Source organism: Solanum dulcamara, chromosome 9, assembly GCF_947179165.1.
Source record: "Solanum dulcamara chromosome 9, daSolDulc1.2, whole genome shotgun sequence".
NCBI lineage: Eukaryota > Viridiplantae > Streptophyta > Magnoliopsida > Solanales > Solanaceae > Solanum > Solanum dulcamara.
This window is the reverse complement of record NC_077245.1, coordinates 1,475,325-1,489,009: the sequence shown is the minus strand read 5'-3', so window position 1 is coordinate 1,489,009 and position 13,685 is coordinate 1,475,325. Positions and strand designations below refer to the sequence as shown.

Here is a 13,685-nt window from a genome sequence, read left to right as displayed (position 1 = left end):
TATCAAATCTAACAAACAAAATTTGTTAAATATCTAACGGACATCAAAAGTGCTCATTTTTTATAAACATATGGGACCAAAACTATCAAAAACATATTTTAGAAACTATTTTAAACCATAACCCCAAACATAAGGGAGCATTTATCACTTTCTAAAAAACAAGGTGAAAATTCTGGTCTCGCACCTCAGTTCTGACCCCCCTGGGCTTTTCTAGTTTTTACGAATTAAAGAATCGAAGAGACCCTCTTCAACTTTTTCCAAGTGTTTCCTCAGCTCTTTTACCTACAGATCCTCTGAACAAAAATGGTAACTTTTTCCTCTTCCCTTTGATCTCACTGAAAAAATATTTGGTAGCAGAAATTACAATCTTTTTTTGTTTTTTCTTGTTTCCATTTCAATTTCAAGAATTTGCTGTTTTCAAATTCGTTTTCATTTCTCTTCTTAGCGTACTGATTTTTGATCGTTTGTTTTCAACTGGGTCATGTCGAAAATGGGTAGATCCGTTTTATATTGCTTCAGAACAGACAAGGAAAGACTCGTTTGGCCAAGTATTACATACCTCTCGAGGAATCCGAGAAGCACAAGGTGGAATATGAGGTATTTTAGATTTTTTTTGCTTTTTTTTTTTTACCTTGATTATGTGAATTTGTTGATTTTAGATTGTGAGTTTTGATTATAAAGTCAATTTGGTCCCTGTAGGTTCATCGGTTGGTGGTGAATAGAGATCCCAAATTCACCAACTTTGTTGAGGTAATGATGTCCAAAATCTTTAATTTCAGTTGTGGAAAGCCCTTTCATATCTATGGAATTGAGTATAACTTGATCCGCTTGAAATACAAAAGGCGAAAATGCGATTATATGGTCTTATTTTGTTTGCTTTTTGATCTACAGAACACCATAATAAGCAAATTTGCTGCAATTGTGCTAAACCAAAGGGGAAACTTTTTTGCTAGTCTTTTTTCCTAAAAGTATTAATGTTTAACTATCTTATAGTGTGAGTGAATGATGTCCTCTTGGTGGAGAACTGTTTTACTTTCCCTGTCTGTAAGCCCGTACATTATTATATGATATTTCACATTTTTGGTGAAGTAATATCAAGAGGGTTTATCATATTTATCATCCATTGCATCTTAAGTACTTGTTCCACTGGTATCAAAGGAATAACTTTGTGAAATGGTTGAAGGATAGGGAGGGGATTCAAGAACAGTTTATTGTGTAGAGTAACCTATGTTATGGCTGAGTATGAAATTCTTAGTGAGGCAATTTCCCCATACCTGTGTGTTGTTTCCTAATTCAATCTCTTGGCTTTAGAAAATTTAGAGGTTGGAAGGGAGAGAAAACAAGTTTGAGGTTTGAAGTTTGAACTTGTGTATATTCTATTGTGTAAAATAAGATGGAAAACAACTGAAGTGAATAATAAAAGGGAAATCAATTCCTTTTGTGCTGAAACCTCAGTAGTATTGATGAAAGAAGTGAATCCAGCGAAGTTTTTTTTTTAGTGATGGCGCTGCTCTACTTACTTCAATAATAGGTTGCATGATATTTACTTATGTAGTGAGTCACACTGATAATTTTCAGTTTTTGTGAGGATATGTTCCTTGATAAGTCACTAATAACTAGCACCTGCTTGTGATCTCCTCTTTGCAGTTCCGTACCCACAAGGTAATATACAGAAGATATGCAGGATTATTTTTCTCACTTTGCGTTGATATCACAGACAACGAGTTGGCTTATTTGGAGTCCATCCACTTGTTTGTGGAGATTTTGGATCACTTTTTCAGCAATGTCTGTGAGCTGGATTTGGTTTTCAATTTCCACAAGGTTAGACATTTCTCATCAAACGTTGCTACTTAAAGAAGCAGTGAAGTTTATAACCTCTTTCTTTTCCTTGCGACCACTTTTGTGGCACAATGGTCCTTTCATTGTTTGTAAATGAATATTCTTGTTGTATCTTCTTAGATGCCACTTGTGGGATTTCACTGGATATGTTGTTGTTGTTGTAATCCTCTTAGATACCTGTTAAATGCTGCTATATTATTCTTTTAAAATTTCTGTGCTGGCTCTCCAACTTAATGTTTGTTGTCAAATCCTTAGCTGGAACCTTCTAATTACATACCTACTTATTGCTGCAGCTTGGTTTATAAACTCAATTTCTTTTTATGTCCCTTGGTTCTATGTGATCTTCCAATAGCCGAAGTAACTTAGAAGAGTTGAAGTTTGATTATTCAATTTAAGTTTGAAGAGCCATGCCGTCTCTTCATAGAACAATTGAAATTTGATTATCCAATTGATGTTTGAAGAGCCATGTGGGTTCTTCATAGAAGAATTGAAGTTTTGAGTATACTGTGAACAGATGGTTCACTGCAGGATTTAACACGGTGTCAAGTTAAGATTCTTACAAGGTAAAACTGGTGGGGACCATAACAAGTGGTATCAAAGGACTGGTCATCGTCCAACTTGGCGATTAATACAAGACGATTTTATCTTCCCATCCATCATTACTATCTGTAACCATTATCAACATCATGTTCTACATGAAAACTCGAAATGTTCCCTACTCATCACTCGTGGTATATATTATTAGAGGTTGAGCTTTCCTCTCTGAAAATCATAAAGCTTCTGATTTCCACAAAACTTAGCTATAAGGGGATTAGAATAAGTGAGAAATTTAGGTTTCTCTGGGAGGGTGGTAAATCATTCTTTCAATAAAAGAATCAAATGGCCAGGTAAAAGTTGTACTGTGCCTATCATGTGCACTAACTGAAAATACTAGTTTGCTAAAAGTGAAATAAAATGCTTTTTATTAGTAGAGTCGATGGTCTCTGTTCATTACTCATTGTGTTATTTATGATTAATTTCTTCCCTCTGCAGGTATATCTGATATTAGATGAGTTTATTCTTGCTGGGGAGCTCCAGGAAACAAGTAAGAGGGTAAGAAATATGCTACCCTAATCAATTTTTTGATTTTTCGACACCCGCCCTCTCTCTCACACACACACATGTATATGTACGTACATTTGTATATTGACATGTACATGCTAATGTCATGGCGTTAATTTTGAAAAGCATATTTAGCCATGATTTTTTGACACCTGCCCTCTCTCTCTCACACACACATGTATATGTATGTACATTTGTATATTGACATGTACATGCTAATGTCATGGCGTAAATTTTGAAAAGCATATTTAGCAATGATGTAAAAATTTTTTGCTGAAGCAGGGTAACTAAATATTTGGTTTTGTTTGTCCCTCATCTATGAGAAGACAGATGTTTTGGTTTTGTATACGTATTCCTTTGCTCTCATCCCTCGAACCCTGCCCAAAGAAAAAAAGAAGTTGATGCATATTTGATACTGCCTCGACTATACTATTATATTATATAACTTTGCACTGAACATCCTTTTCTTATGCACCAGGCAATTATCGAGAGAATGGGAGAATTGGAAAAGCAGGAGTGAAGATTCTCATGCTTTGCTCGAGAGTCGAAACAGACACTTTCCTTTTGGCTTCGTGGTCTGCACTTCTCTTCTGGCTGGCTGTATTTACTGCATTAGACATTCTGTATCCTGTTGATACCTTCTTGTTGCTGTGCCTCATTTTTATTTATTCATTCATACATTTAAAGGTAGTTTGCAAGTTAAAATATGACTATCTTTATCTTTTGTCAACTCCAGAAGCTTAATCGTTGTTGAAAATAGGAAATATGTTTATTACAAGACGAAATTTCTTTATTTTATAGGTCAGCATACTTTGAGACAACTTATATTTGCCTTTATTCGGAGGGACCTCCAACTTGAAGTATAATAAAAAGTGATTTCAAAGTGTAGGTCAAAATTAGAAAGATAAATGTAGACTTTTTCTTTTTAGAGTATTGTAACACGTGAAGTCCACTCAATTCATGTTATATAGCTCTATCTAGGTGAGAACAATTACCAAACATTTTGCAAAATTGGGGTAGGAGTGACAAAATTCTGATAGTTTTCTAGTGAAAATAGAGAAAATAAGTTTTACAAGTGACATTTAATTAATTATGTCCCTCCTACCCTCGACCACATCTCATCTTTACCTCATTTGAGTAGCCCCTATTCCCACCCCACCACCCCTATCCCCACATGTCCCATTATCTAAATTATATATAACTAGTTTAAAAATAATATTTTTTGTTTACATACCGTAAAAAAAAAAAAAAAAAAAAAACTCACTTTAGGTACTAGTTCATCATCTGAGCATGAATATATTGGTGAAAGAAATTTATAGCAGCATAAAAACTTTTCACTATCATTCTTCTTCTTGTGTAGTCTAAATGTGTTCTAAGTCAATAACCTTCTCACACACAGATAAACTTTCTTTCCATAGAATCCATGTAGGCGAAAACCAACAACCATTTCTGAAGTTGTTCCTCTATAATTAATTGAAAGTGAAACAGAACAAGTAAGCCAAAGCATCTAATAAGGGACACGAAATTTACTGTTATCCTCCCTTTTGGTTCCTCCTCTTGATATATTCAGCAACAGAATGAACACCTACTCTCATGCATAAGCAAAGAAAAGAATAAATCAATTATGATTTGAAGGAGGTCCGATCTGATCTTTGGACATGGCGACATGGTGCCATGGCTCAGTATTAACGACGATCATTGCAAAGAAGCTGCAATGAAGGCACATTATTGGGGTAGAGTCCATGCCCGCTTCCTTCCAAGCCAGAAGGGAAACTGTAATATTGTCCTCTGATCCTTGAATTAGCTCGTGACGCAGAAATGGACATAAGCTCCTGCTCGTTCAACAAGGGTGGAACATACTTGGAAGAAAGTGCTTCCATGGAGGAAGAAGAATCTGCAAATTGAGCTTGAGAAGGTCCAAAAATAGGCATTGGTCGCCCTGCATTTTGCCAGTCTCGCATTTGTGAGGTAGAGACTCCACCAAACTTGTATTGAGCAGCGAAATGGGCGGCGTTTTGTAGTTCATTCTGCTGCAACATTTGTCTTGGTAAGGCCATAGTAGCTTCTCTTGATGGACAAATTGATGCACCTCCAAGATATGGAGGCAGCAGAACCTGCAACTGTCCACAAAAGAATTGTCTTAATCTTCTAAACAATGTTAATTAGTAGTCTCACCACAAACTTATTCCTGAATCATTTTAGTAATAAATGTAACGACCAGTAAAATGCAATAGATGACAAAATTTTACTATAACACTTCTCAAATATTCCAAAAACGGAGAAGGGGATCAGAATGAGCTATGGTGCTGGGCGGTCTATGTTGGAAGCAGAATAGTGTTATCTAACGCAAGCTTTGTATATTAATACATAGATATGTATTTGTGTTGGCGGGTGTCTTTAAATAAACTCATGTATTGTAGTCCCTAACAGCAGGAACCACAACTGGCATTATGTTGTTTTACATGTTCCTAGCACCAAAGGTCAAGATTTCAGCGTGTACTTAGGCTGTTCTCATCCTGACTCTACACATAAAGAGGGGTAAAACAATCTATTTGCTTGGTGGTTTGTAAAAAACAGTAAAGTGAAAGCACATTTCGAAAGCTGAATTCAATTTAAAGAATGCTCAGTATCTTAACAATGATTAAGTCCAGAAACTGAGAATCTGACAAACTAGTTATGTTTCAAATGCAGCAAAGCAATTTTAATTAGAAGTCACCTGCTGAGTTGCTCCTGTTGCAGGATGGTAACGGAAAGGTGCAGATGAATAACCATTCTGGGGAAGCAAGAAATGCAGGGCTGGATGTTTCTGTGAGGTTGCGGGCGTTTCAAGGTTATGACCAGCAATAGTTGCACCATTAGTGCCTTTCATCATATTATTTCCAGCTGACAATGAAAGGAAATCTACGTTCTGCGATATAAAGTGGATTATTATCGTGTATGAATGGAGAATATCACAAATTACTGAATATAACTAACCTGCTTTACTAATGAATTGAAACCAGACGTAGCAGAAGCCTGTTGCTGATCTTGGAGGAGTCTTTTGTGCAAAAGGATTGCATTTCTAACTTCAGTTGGATTCTTCTCAGCAGTAGAGGCAACGCTCCCAGTAGAAACAATTTCATGTATATCATTCACCTTTCCAGTTGGGCTGTTCTGAACTATACGAGGCTCTTGCTTCACTCCATCAGGAGATGAAGACTGAGAAGGATGCAAGGAGACTGTGTCGCCTTTCACTGCAGTCTGTAACACTTTAGTCAGCCGACTTATATAAACATGAGCAGCACACCTCTTAAATGACTTCCTCAAATCAAGTGGAACTTGAGAATCCTGCATAATCAAATCAAATGAGTGTTCCTCATAATTGTTCAGAATGGAACAAAGTACACAAAGAGTAACTAAAAGCCATATCAAAGTGCTAAAACACCTTCACAGTTGGGAGACATGATTTTGCATTTTGAGCTTGAAGATCAGAGCCAGTGCTTCCAATCCAGACAGGAAATTTGGCAATTGGAAACCTATCATTACTCAGTGCATGAGAAACCAAACAATATTTGTATGCAAGAAAGACTGCGGTAAGAAATGGGAAATTACTGTGATGCAGAATCAAGTATGTCGGAACAAGACGACCCTACTGCAGACAAGCCTGGCCACAACAATGAACCTGATCACCAAAACAACGTTTCTGTTAGTGAAGATATAAATACACATGATTTGAATGGGCACTGTCTCTGATAAATTACAACCAGTCATCAGAAAATTCGAAACTTGCTGGCTATAGCTATACCATTATTCCTCTTCTCCTTGTGTGTGTTTTGTTGGTTGGCTTGATAAGCAACAACCTGAATTACAGAACCATAAGATCAGCAGCTATGTCACATATTAACCAAAGAGTATAAATGTTCAAATAAAACTTACTGGTTGCGGTGAAATTCCAAGCTGCTCTGTGTTGATGGATGTATTACACCGGGAAGCATCATCAAATGATTTTGATTTGATAGCTTCTCCAGCAGAAACAGCTATGTCTGGAAAATGCTTCAAAGCTTCAGCACTGAATTGGAAGCTGTTTGTCCTTATGTCCTGCTCTGCTGTTACAACTACACGATTTGTGAAATATACTCGGTTCAGTAAATGACCAATTATGGAAGATACTAACATAGAAACAAAGAACTAACAAACAGACCTCCACTTGAAATGACAGAAGTCTCAGGTTCTGGTAAGTCCAAAGATTTCACTTCCGGAAGTTGACTATTTATTTTGCTTTCGCTCAAGGTGCTAGTGTCTGGGATCATACCAGCCAGAGCATACAAGGTTTCAGCCACTTCCTCTTCATCTTTCGTGATTTGGCCTTCAAGCTCCTCCTTTATAGACCGACTTGAGCCACAATGAGTCTGCATTTAAATCTCGTTATCATAGATGAAAATTTTCCATTGAACTGCATATCATTCAATTGTTTGATGGAGGAACAATAGAGGCAAAAAGAACTACTTAAAGGAAAAAGCTGAAAAATTTACAAGTCACTAACCAAATTAATCTTGGACTTGTTGACATATTTCCTTTGTGTTTCAGCTCCATCTGACATGCGAATCGCCTTCTTGGAAATTGACAAAGGTGGAGAGATGAGCTTGCGAATTCTCTTCTTGATAACTACAAAGGGCAAAGGATCCAAGCAAACAACTTATGATCAATTGGAAGTCCAAATTTTTACTCAAACAAGAACCATTTCACCTTATTAGAGAAGTAAAATCAGAAAGTTGGCTAGTACAATCACTCAAATTGTCGATTAAATACTTTTTAGTGATTCCAAAGGTTCGAAAAAAGAGAAGAAGAAGACGAAGAAACATACAGAATCTTCTGATGCTTAAAAAGAAAGAAGAGGTGAAAAGGAATTTACTACACTTTACAAAAGAAAGAAACAAGTGACCCACTTCCAAGCACTGGGCTCCAACTAACACAAAATTGTTGGCGAATTCATGATTTTATGTTCGGTTTCTAATTCACCAAAATACAAACCTGAACGTACTTTCCGAGGAACAGAAGCATGATCTACTCCATTACACTCATCAAAAAACTGCAAATCCAAAATGAGTTATGAATAAACAGACCAATTATTATTTACAATGTTTTCCAATATACTTAATTGAGCTAAATATCAAACCTTTTTGGGAAACTTAAACCGCTTCCGAACAGAAACATTGGGATGAATCTCATCGTTATCATCAGACTTTAAACAACCCATTTCAATGTTGTTCATACTGAGATTAGACTTCACCAGCACCACTCAATTTTTCACCCTTTTTCTTAAATTTCTTCGCAATTATTTCATTTCCTCCATTACAATCTGAGCAATCAAACCACAACCCAGTAATATTATCAGAGAATATTTCTGAAAACAGAAATCACAAGAAAAATCAAAACAAAAAGAAGGATAAAGAACTATAACAGATAACCAAAAAAAGAAAAAAAGAGAGGAGAAAAGGAGGAATACAAGACGACACGCGTTACTCAGCCTCTCAAACACCAAAATCCACATAGAGATGAAATAAGAATAAGAATATTTTTGCAGAAACAGACAATAGAGGCATTGATGGGTTTTGTTGTTTAGTAACCGCTTGATTTTAATACGAAGACGAAACAAATGAGATATAAAAAATAAAATCATATTCATCAAATTCACTTTTCTTGTCCATTTCTGGGTAAACAAATACCTGCAACAACATTAAATTGAAAACATTTTTCCCAGCTCCAGCTACAATTAATCAAACAATTTAAACAGAAGAAAACCTTCAAAACTTATGAACTTTTAGTAGTGAATCTAAATAAACGAGAAACTGCAACATTAGAGGCTTTTGGGTTTTACAGTACTGACATTAAAAGAGCTCTGAGAAGGGAAAAAAAAGAAGAAGAAGAAAAGTGAATTTGGTCCTTTATGTACAACGAATCGGGTTCTTTCTTCACATAATAAAGCCGCTCTCTCACTGTGAGTCTGTCACACTCGTACTCATCAACCCGAAAAGGAAAAAAGAGAGAGAAAGAAGAAAGACAACACCCACGCAAAGTACTTAAAAAACAAACAAACAAAAAAAATCAACCCCATGAAGAGAAATTACAGTACCACCTCTATTCATCAAACAAAACCCCATTAAAACAGATTAATATTTCGGATTATCTGAATCAAAATGAGCATTTTCTTCACACTTTTTCTCAGAAAAACCAGAATCTCATCACTCTTTCAGATCAACAACGCAAAATTCAAAATGCAGAAAACAAAGAAACTCACTCATTTCCATGAAAAAGAACAGAAGAATCATGAAAAAAATTAATCCAGCTTATAATCTGTTGCAACAACTCATAACTGAAAAAGAATAATTTTTGATTTACCCAAATAGTAACGATTTAGAAAGCTGAGAATATTTCTGCTTAACAAACGGATTACCCGATTCTCTCAAGATTTCACAAAAAAAAAAAAAACCGATCAGTTACACACTCTGTTTTCTCTCTTTTCTTTGCGATTTTAAAGGAATATTTTTAATTATTACGTCGTCGCAATATCTACGGACCATAGAAACGGGATTTTCGCAGCCGTTGGATCAGAATTCCGCGAGTCCCACGTGTCATCTACGTGGCAATAAAATTTCTTACCTAAAATGCCAGCGTGTACATGTTGGGGAAAAATCGGCGACTAATTGAGTAATACTGCGGCGAATTATTAATGATTATAAAAACCTTTTGTTGGGACCCACGTAGGGTAATGATTTGATTCTCTGGCGCTGGGTGAAAGGGGAGTGCCTCATGAATGATGCGTGAAGTTGAGAGCAATTCAGTTGAAAGGGACTGTGCAATGACTAATTTAACCTTTGTTTGCTAGACCATATGACAGGAGTACCCTTCTAGTTGAACTTCATCTTCTGGTAATTACTATTTGAATGTATCAATTAAGAATGTATTCGATAACATGACTTATAAGAAAGACTTGGAATCCTTAATCTTGTTGTAAACTTTACTTTTCGAATCAAGAATTTTTAAATTTAAACTATTGAAAGACATAATTGTCATGTAAAGATACAAATTAAAAGTTTTAACTAAGTCGTATTTAATAAATTGATGATACAAATGAACTAAAAGCTTAATTAAGTGTCAAAATATGCACTAGCTTAGATGTTAGATATTCATCGATTAAGACAACAATAAAGTAACTTATTGATCAATATCTCTTAATTTTTTTAAAATAAATAAATAAATAGTATCTTGAATTAATATATATTTTTTCACTTAAGTGATGAATAAGAGAAATTAGTGGGATAGAGAGAGCTCTTTGCATTTTATGCTCCTAAGAAACTACTTTTCAGTTTTTTCCCAAAAAAAACAAACAAACTTTTAACGTGAGTTTTGGATTAGGATAACTGGTCTGGATATACTTATAGGCCCAATACATAAAAGATAAATCTGTAGCCTTCAGCCCAAAACTAGGCCCTTTAACTCTTTACTCTTAAGTGAATGTATACGTATTGTTTAGGATCCAAACTAAGTCCCGTTCACTGAAAGTCTGCCGCCGGTTGCCGCTGCTCGTCCGTCTTCAGGTGAGTTCCATCACTGTGTCTTTTTTTTTCTTCAAAAGAAAACAATTGAAGATGAAGAAAAATCTGTGGAATTTTCAACTTGAAAAGAACTGAACTATACGTACGGCGTACCATAATTGAATCCATACTAGTTCTAAGCGTGATTTCTGCTAGTTGAAGACGTGATTTCAATTATTATTCTCATTTATCTGTATTTGAAGTTTTTGAAAATTAATGTTTTTAGGTTAATTAGATATTTATGAATCATTGATTTTTGACTGAATCATTGCATAAAAATCAGATGTGGATGGTTACTTGTTAGGTTAAATAGGTTTTCTGTTGCTGATTGTTTTTGTCGATCTTTGAGGCTGTACTTTGAGATAGAAGGAAGGTGTTTTTTGATACTTTGACCCCTCTGACTTTCAAAATTGTTACTTTTATGTATTGCAGCTGATAAAAGCCCAAAATTGTAGCTTATGTTTGGACAAATTAGTTTAAGGTGCTACCGTCGGCAATACACTACTGCAGAGTGAGTGCAGGGGTCTGATATTTCTCGTCCAAGTGTCTACTCAACGCCGAGAAAAGTCACCATTTTTGGTTGAAAAACTGCCCTTTGGAAGCCCTCCGTCTTAATGTGACTATTAGTGGGACAGAGAAGACAAGAACATTGTTTTTGTGAAATCAGATGTCGACAGCAACAGCAACATACCCACCACCGCCACCTTATTACAGGCTGTACAAGGACTATCTTCAGGACCCCAAGTCTGCTCCAGAACCTCCCCCTCACATTGAAGGCACCTATGTCCTCTTTGGTAGCAACTACACTGTAAAGTCTCTCACCTGTTTCCCTACCTCCTTTTGAAATCCCCCCACCTCATGATACCCAATTGCTGACTTGTGCTTAATGTGGGCTTGTGAATGTTTAAGGTGTATTTGGGGCCTATGCAAGGTTCTGGGTAGTTCTTTACCTCGAAATATTTGGTTTTTACTTTTAAGATTGAATCATATTCTCAGTTTCTTCACTTTGATATACTCTATATTGCTTTTGGGATTAATTCAATGTGCGCCTAAAAAATACAAAAGTGTAGATGGGGAAATGTCTGATGCTATTATAAGGTCCAGTGAGATATTCAATTGGCAGTGACTTAGATTTTATCTATTCTGAAATATGAATGAGGTTTCCATTAATGTTCTCACTTTTATCTTATGTTATCTTGAACTGGAATGCATGTTTATAAAAGATATTTTTTTCTGGTCATTTCTCTGTGTTCTTGTCTTTTGTGAATTTTGTTTGTCAGTTGTATTGCTGAAATTAAGTTGTTCGCTGTGGTTTGTATTAAATGACTACGTACAAGCTTGCTCAGCATTTTTTTTGCCATTGCCATTTGTACAGACTGATGATGTACTCCCAAATTTGGAAGAGCAGGGTGTGCGTCAATTATACCCAAAAGGGCCTAATGTTGGTAATGTTCGCATCTATTTTCAAAAAGCCGTGTTTGTTCCTACTGTGATACTTATGTGTATGTAATATGCATATTTATTTTTATATACGTTTATGGTTAAAAGAATTTAAGAATGTGGATACACACATTTGTACCTTATATATCGTCCTGCATTTTAGATATGAGTCTGCATGGAACATGGCACTTGTTTTTATTTCCTTCCTTGTAAGTTCCAAGTAAATATTCTCTACAAGGTTAATCTATATTTCTATCATTTCTGTTTTCTTTCCCGAGCCAGTGACCAGAATAAAGAATAGGGAAATCTAATGAGAACTTCATGTCCTCTAGAAACTGTTTCTTGATTTTGTGCCCAGGATCTAGGATGTCATGTCGCATATTGCAATAGTTATAAGGTTGGAGCCCTTTTAGTTATAAGGTTGGAGCCTTTTAGGTTATCTGAAGTCTTAGACAAAAGATATGTTATCAAGTATCCTACGCATTGCAAAAGTTAATTGCAGAATCAATTCCATAGTTGGAAGGATGTGCCATGATGTTCCCTGTTACTGGATGGTGCTGCATATGGGATGCTTCCAGAGATATGTTTAGGTGCTATTTTGTCTCGTCAGAAAATTATTCTTTCTTATTCTGCTGATTCATGTTACAGATTTCAAGAAAGAACTAAGAGCACTTAACAGAGAGTTGCAGCTACATATATTGGAGCTTGCTGATGTTCTGGTAGAGCGCCCTTCACAATATGCCAGGAGAGTGGAAGAGATATCTCTGATATTCAAAAACTTGCACCACCTACTCAATTCTCTGCGTCCTCACCAGGTGATCAATTGGTGAATCTAAGTACCCAAATATTTCCTGGTTTTTTAGCATGGCTATAGAAGATAGATGATCTCAATTATCATTTACCTTAGTTTCTTTCTTTTACAGGCTCGAGCCACACTTATCCATATTCTAGAGCTTCAGATACAACGGCGTAAACAAGCTATAGAGGATATCAAGCGGTATGTTGTTGTTTGTATGCTCTTTTTATCATATATATTTAGCTTCTTCCTTCATTAGATTTAGATGAAAACTAGGGAGTTCGTTAAATGAGTTCATAGTTGTGCTGCAACAAACCGATTGTAAGTGAGAGAAACCAGTTTACTTTAAGCTGCTTCAGTCAGTTATGTAATTAGTATATCAAACTACCTCTCAAAAAGAAATAAGATATGTATTTACTGTAACACTAATAATGTGCATAAATTCACAAGTTGGAGTTGAGGCAGATTGTTTAATTCCTTTTCTCATCTTTTTATCCTGGATAATATGATTTTTCATGATGTTGGTTTCTGTTTGCTTGTACAGGAGAAGGGAAGAAGCTCAGAAGCTTCTAAAGGAGGCACTTGGTACCCTCGAGGGACAGTAGCATGCTCGTTAAACTTTACACACTCAGCTGGCACAGTAGACTTGACAATTCCTCAACAATTAGTGTGTCCAGAATGCTTTGAAATTACAGTATAGAAGTCATTCAGTCCTAATGTGAAATTTCATAGTGACAAAGCTCTGATGTGGCAAGTGACATGTCATAATCCGATGCAAAATATTTGACGTTTTAGTCATTGAGGCACTTCACATATGTACTGCTGATGTATGGTTCAATTAAGGGTGTGTAAAAAGATTTTGGTGATCCATAACATTTCTGATAAGTATGTCTATTTCCCATCCTTAATATTGAAATTGCATGTGATCTTCCTTA

General features: G+C 35.8%; 3 protein-coding genes across 7 annotated transcripts; 2 read left to right on the top strand and 1 right to left on the bottom strand.

The window, feature by feature from the left end:
• The first annotated feature begins 147 nt into the window (after window positions 1-147).
• On the top strand, window positions 148-3,670 carry LOC129902202 (AP-2 complex subunit sigma). The gene is made up of 6 exons (XM_055977294.1): window positions 148-306; window positions 499-597; window positions 700-750; window positions 1,648-1,821; window positions 2,872-2,931; window positions 3,419-3,670. The coding sequence occupies exons 1-6, from the start codon at window positions 304-306 to the stop codon at window positions 3,458-3,460; spliced, it is 429 nt and encodes a 142-aa protein (XP_055833269.1). The 5' UTR covers window positions 148-303; the 3' UTR covers window positions 3,461-3,670.
• Window positions 3,671-4,492: 822 nt separating this feature from the next.
• On the bottom strand, window positions 4,493-9,416 carry LOC129902200 (uncharacterized). Of its 5 annotated transcripts, none has more exons than XM_055977289.1 (12): window positions 9,319-9,416; window positions 8,096-8,278; window positions 7,951-8,008; window positions 7,463-7,584; window positions 7,121-7,328; window positions 6,856-7,034; window positions 6,725-6,779; window positions 6,532-6,601; window positions 6,365-6,455; window positions 5,917-6,267; window positions 5,657-5,848; window positions 4,493-5,060 (listed from the first exon to the last, which is right to left on the bottom strand). In XM_055977289.1, exons 2-12 carry the CDS (start codon window positions 8,189-8,191, stop codon window positions 4,626-4,628), a joined length of 1,857 nt encoding a protein of 618 aa, XP_055833264.1. In that variant the 5' UTR covers window positions 8,192-8,278; window positions 9,319-9,416; the 3' UTR covers window positions 4,493-4,625. The 5 variants fall into 5 exon arrangements, with proteins under 5 accessions (XP_055833264.1, XP_055833268.1, XP_055833266.1 ...); XM_055977293.1 differs by having other exon boundaries at window positions 4,493-5,054; XM_055977291.1 differs by lacking the exon at window positions 9,319-9,416 and adding an exon at window positions 9,218-9,277.
• A 994-nt stretch (window positions 9,417-10,410) lies between these two features.
• On the top strand, window positions 10,411-13,685 carry LOC129904399 (mediator of RNA polymerase II transcription subunit 7a-like). Its single transcript, XM_055979964.1, has 6 exons — window positions 10,411-10,517; window positions 10,947-11,322; window positions 11,890-11,959; window positions 12,603-12,769; window positions 12,878-12,951; window positions 13,295-13,685. The coding sequence occupies exons 2-6, from the start codon at window positions 11,182-11,184 to the stop codon at window positions 13,353-13,355; spliced, it is 513 nt and encodes a 170-aa protein (XP_055835939.1). The 5' UTR covers window positions 10,411-10,517; window positions 10,947-11,181; the 3' UTR covers window positions 13,356-13,685.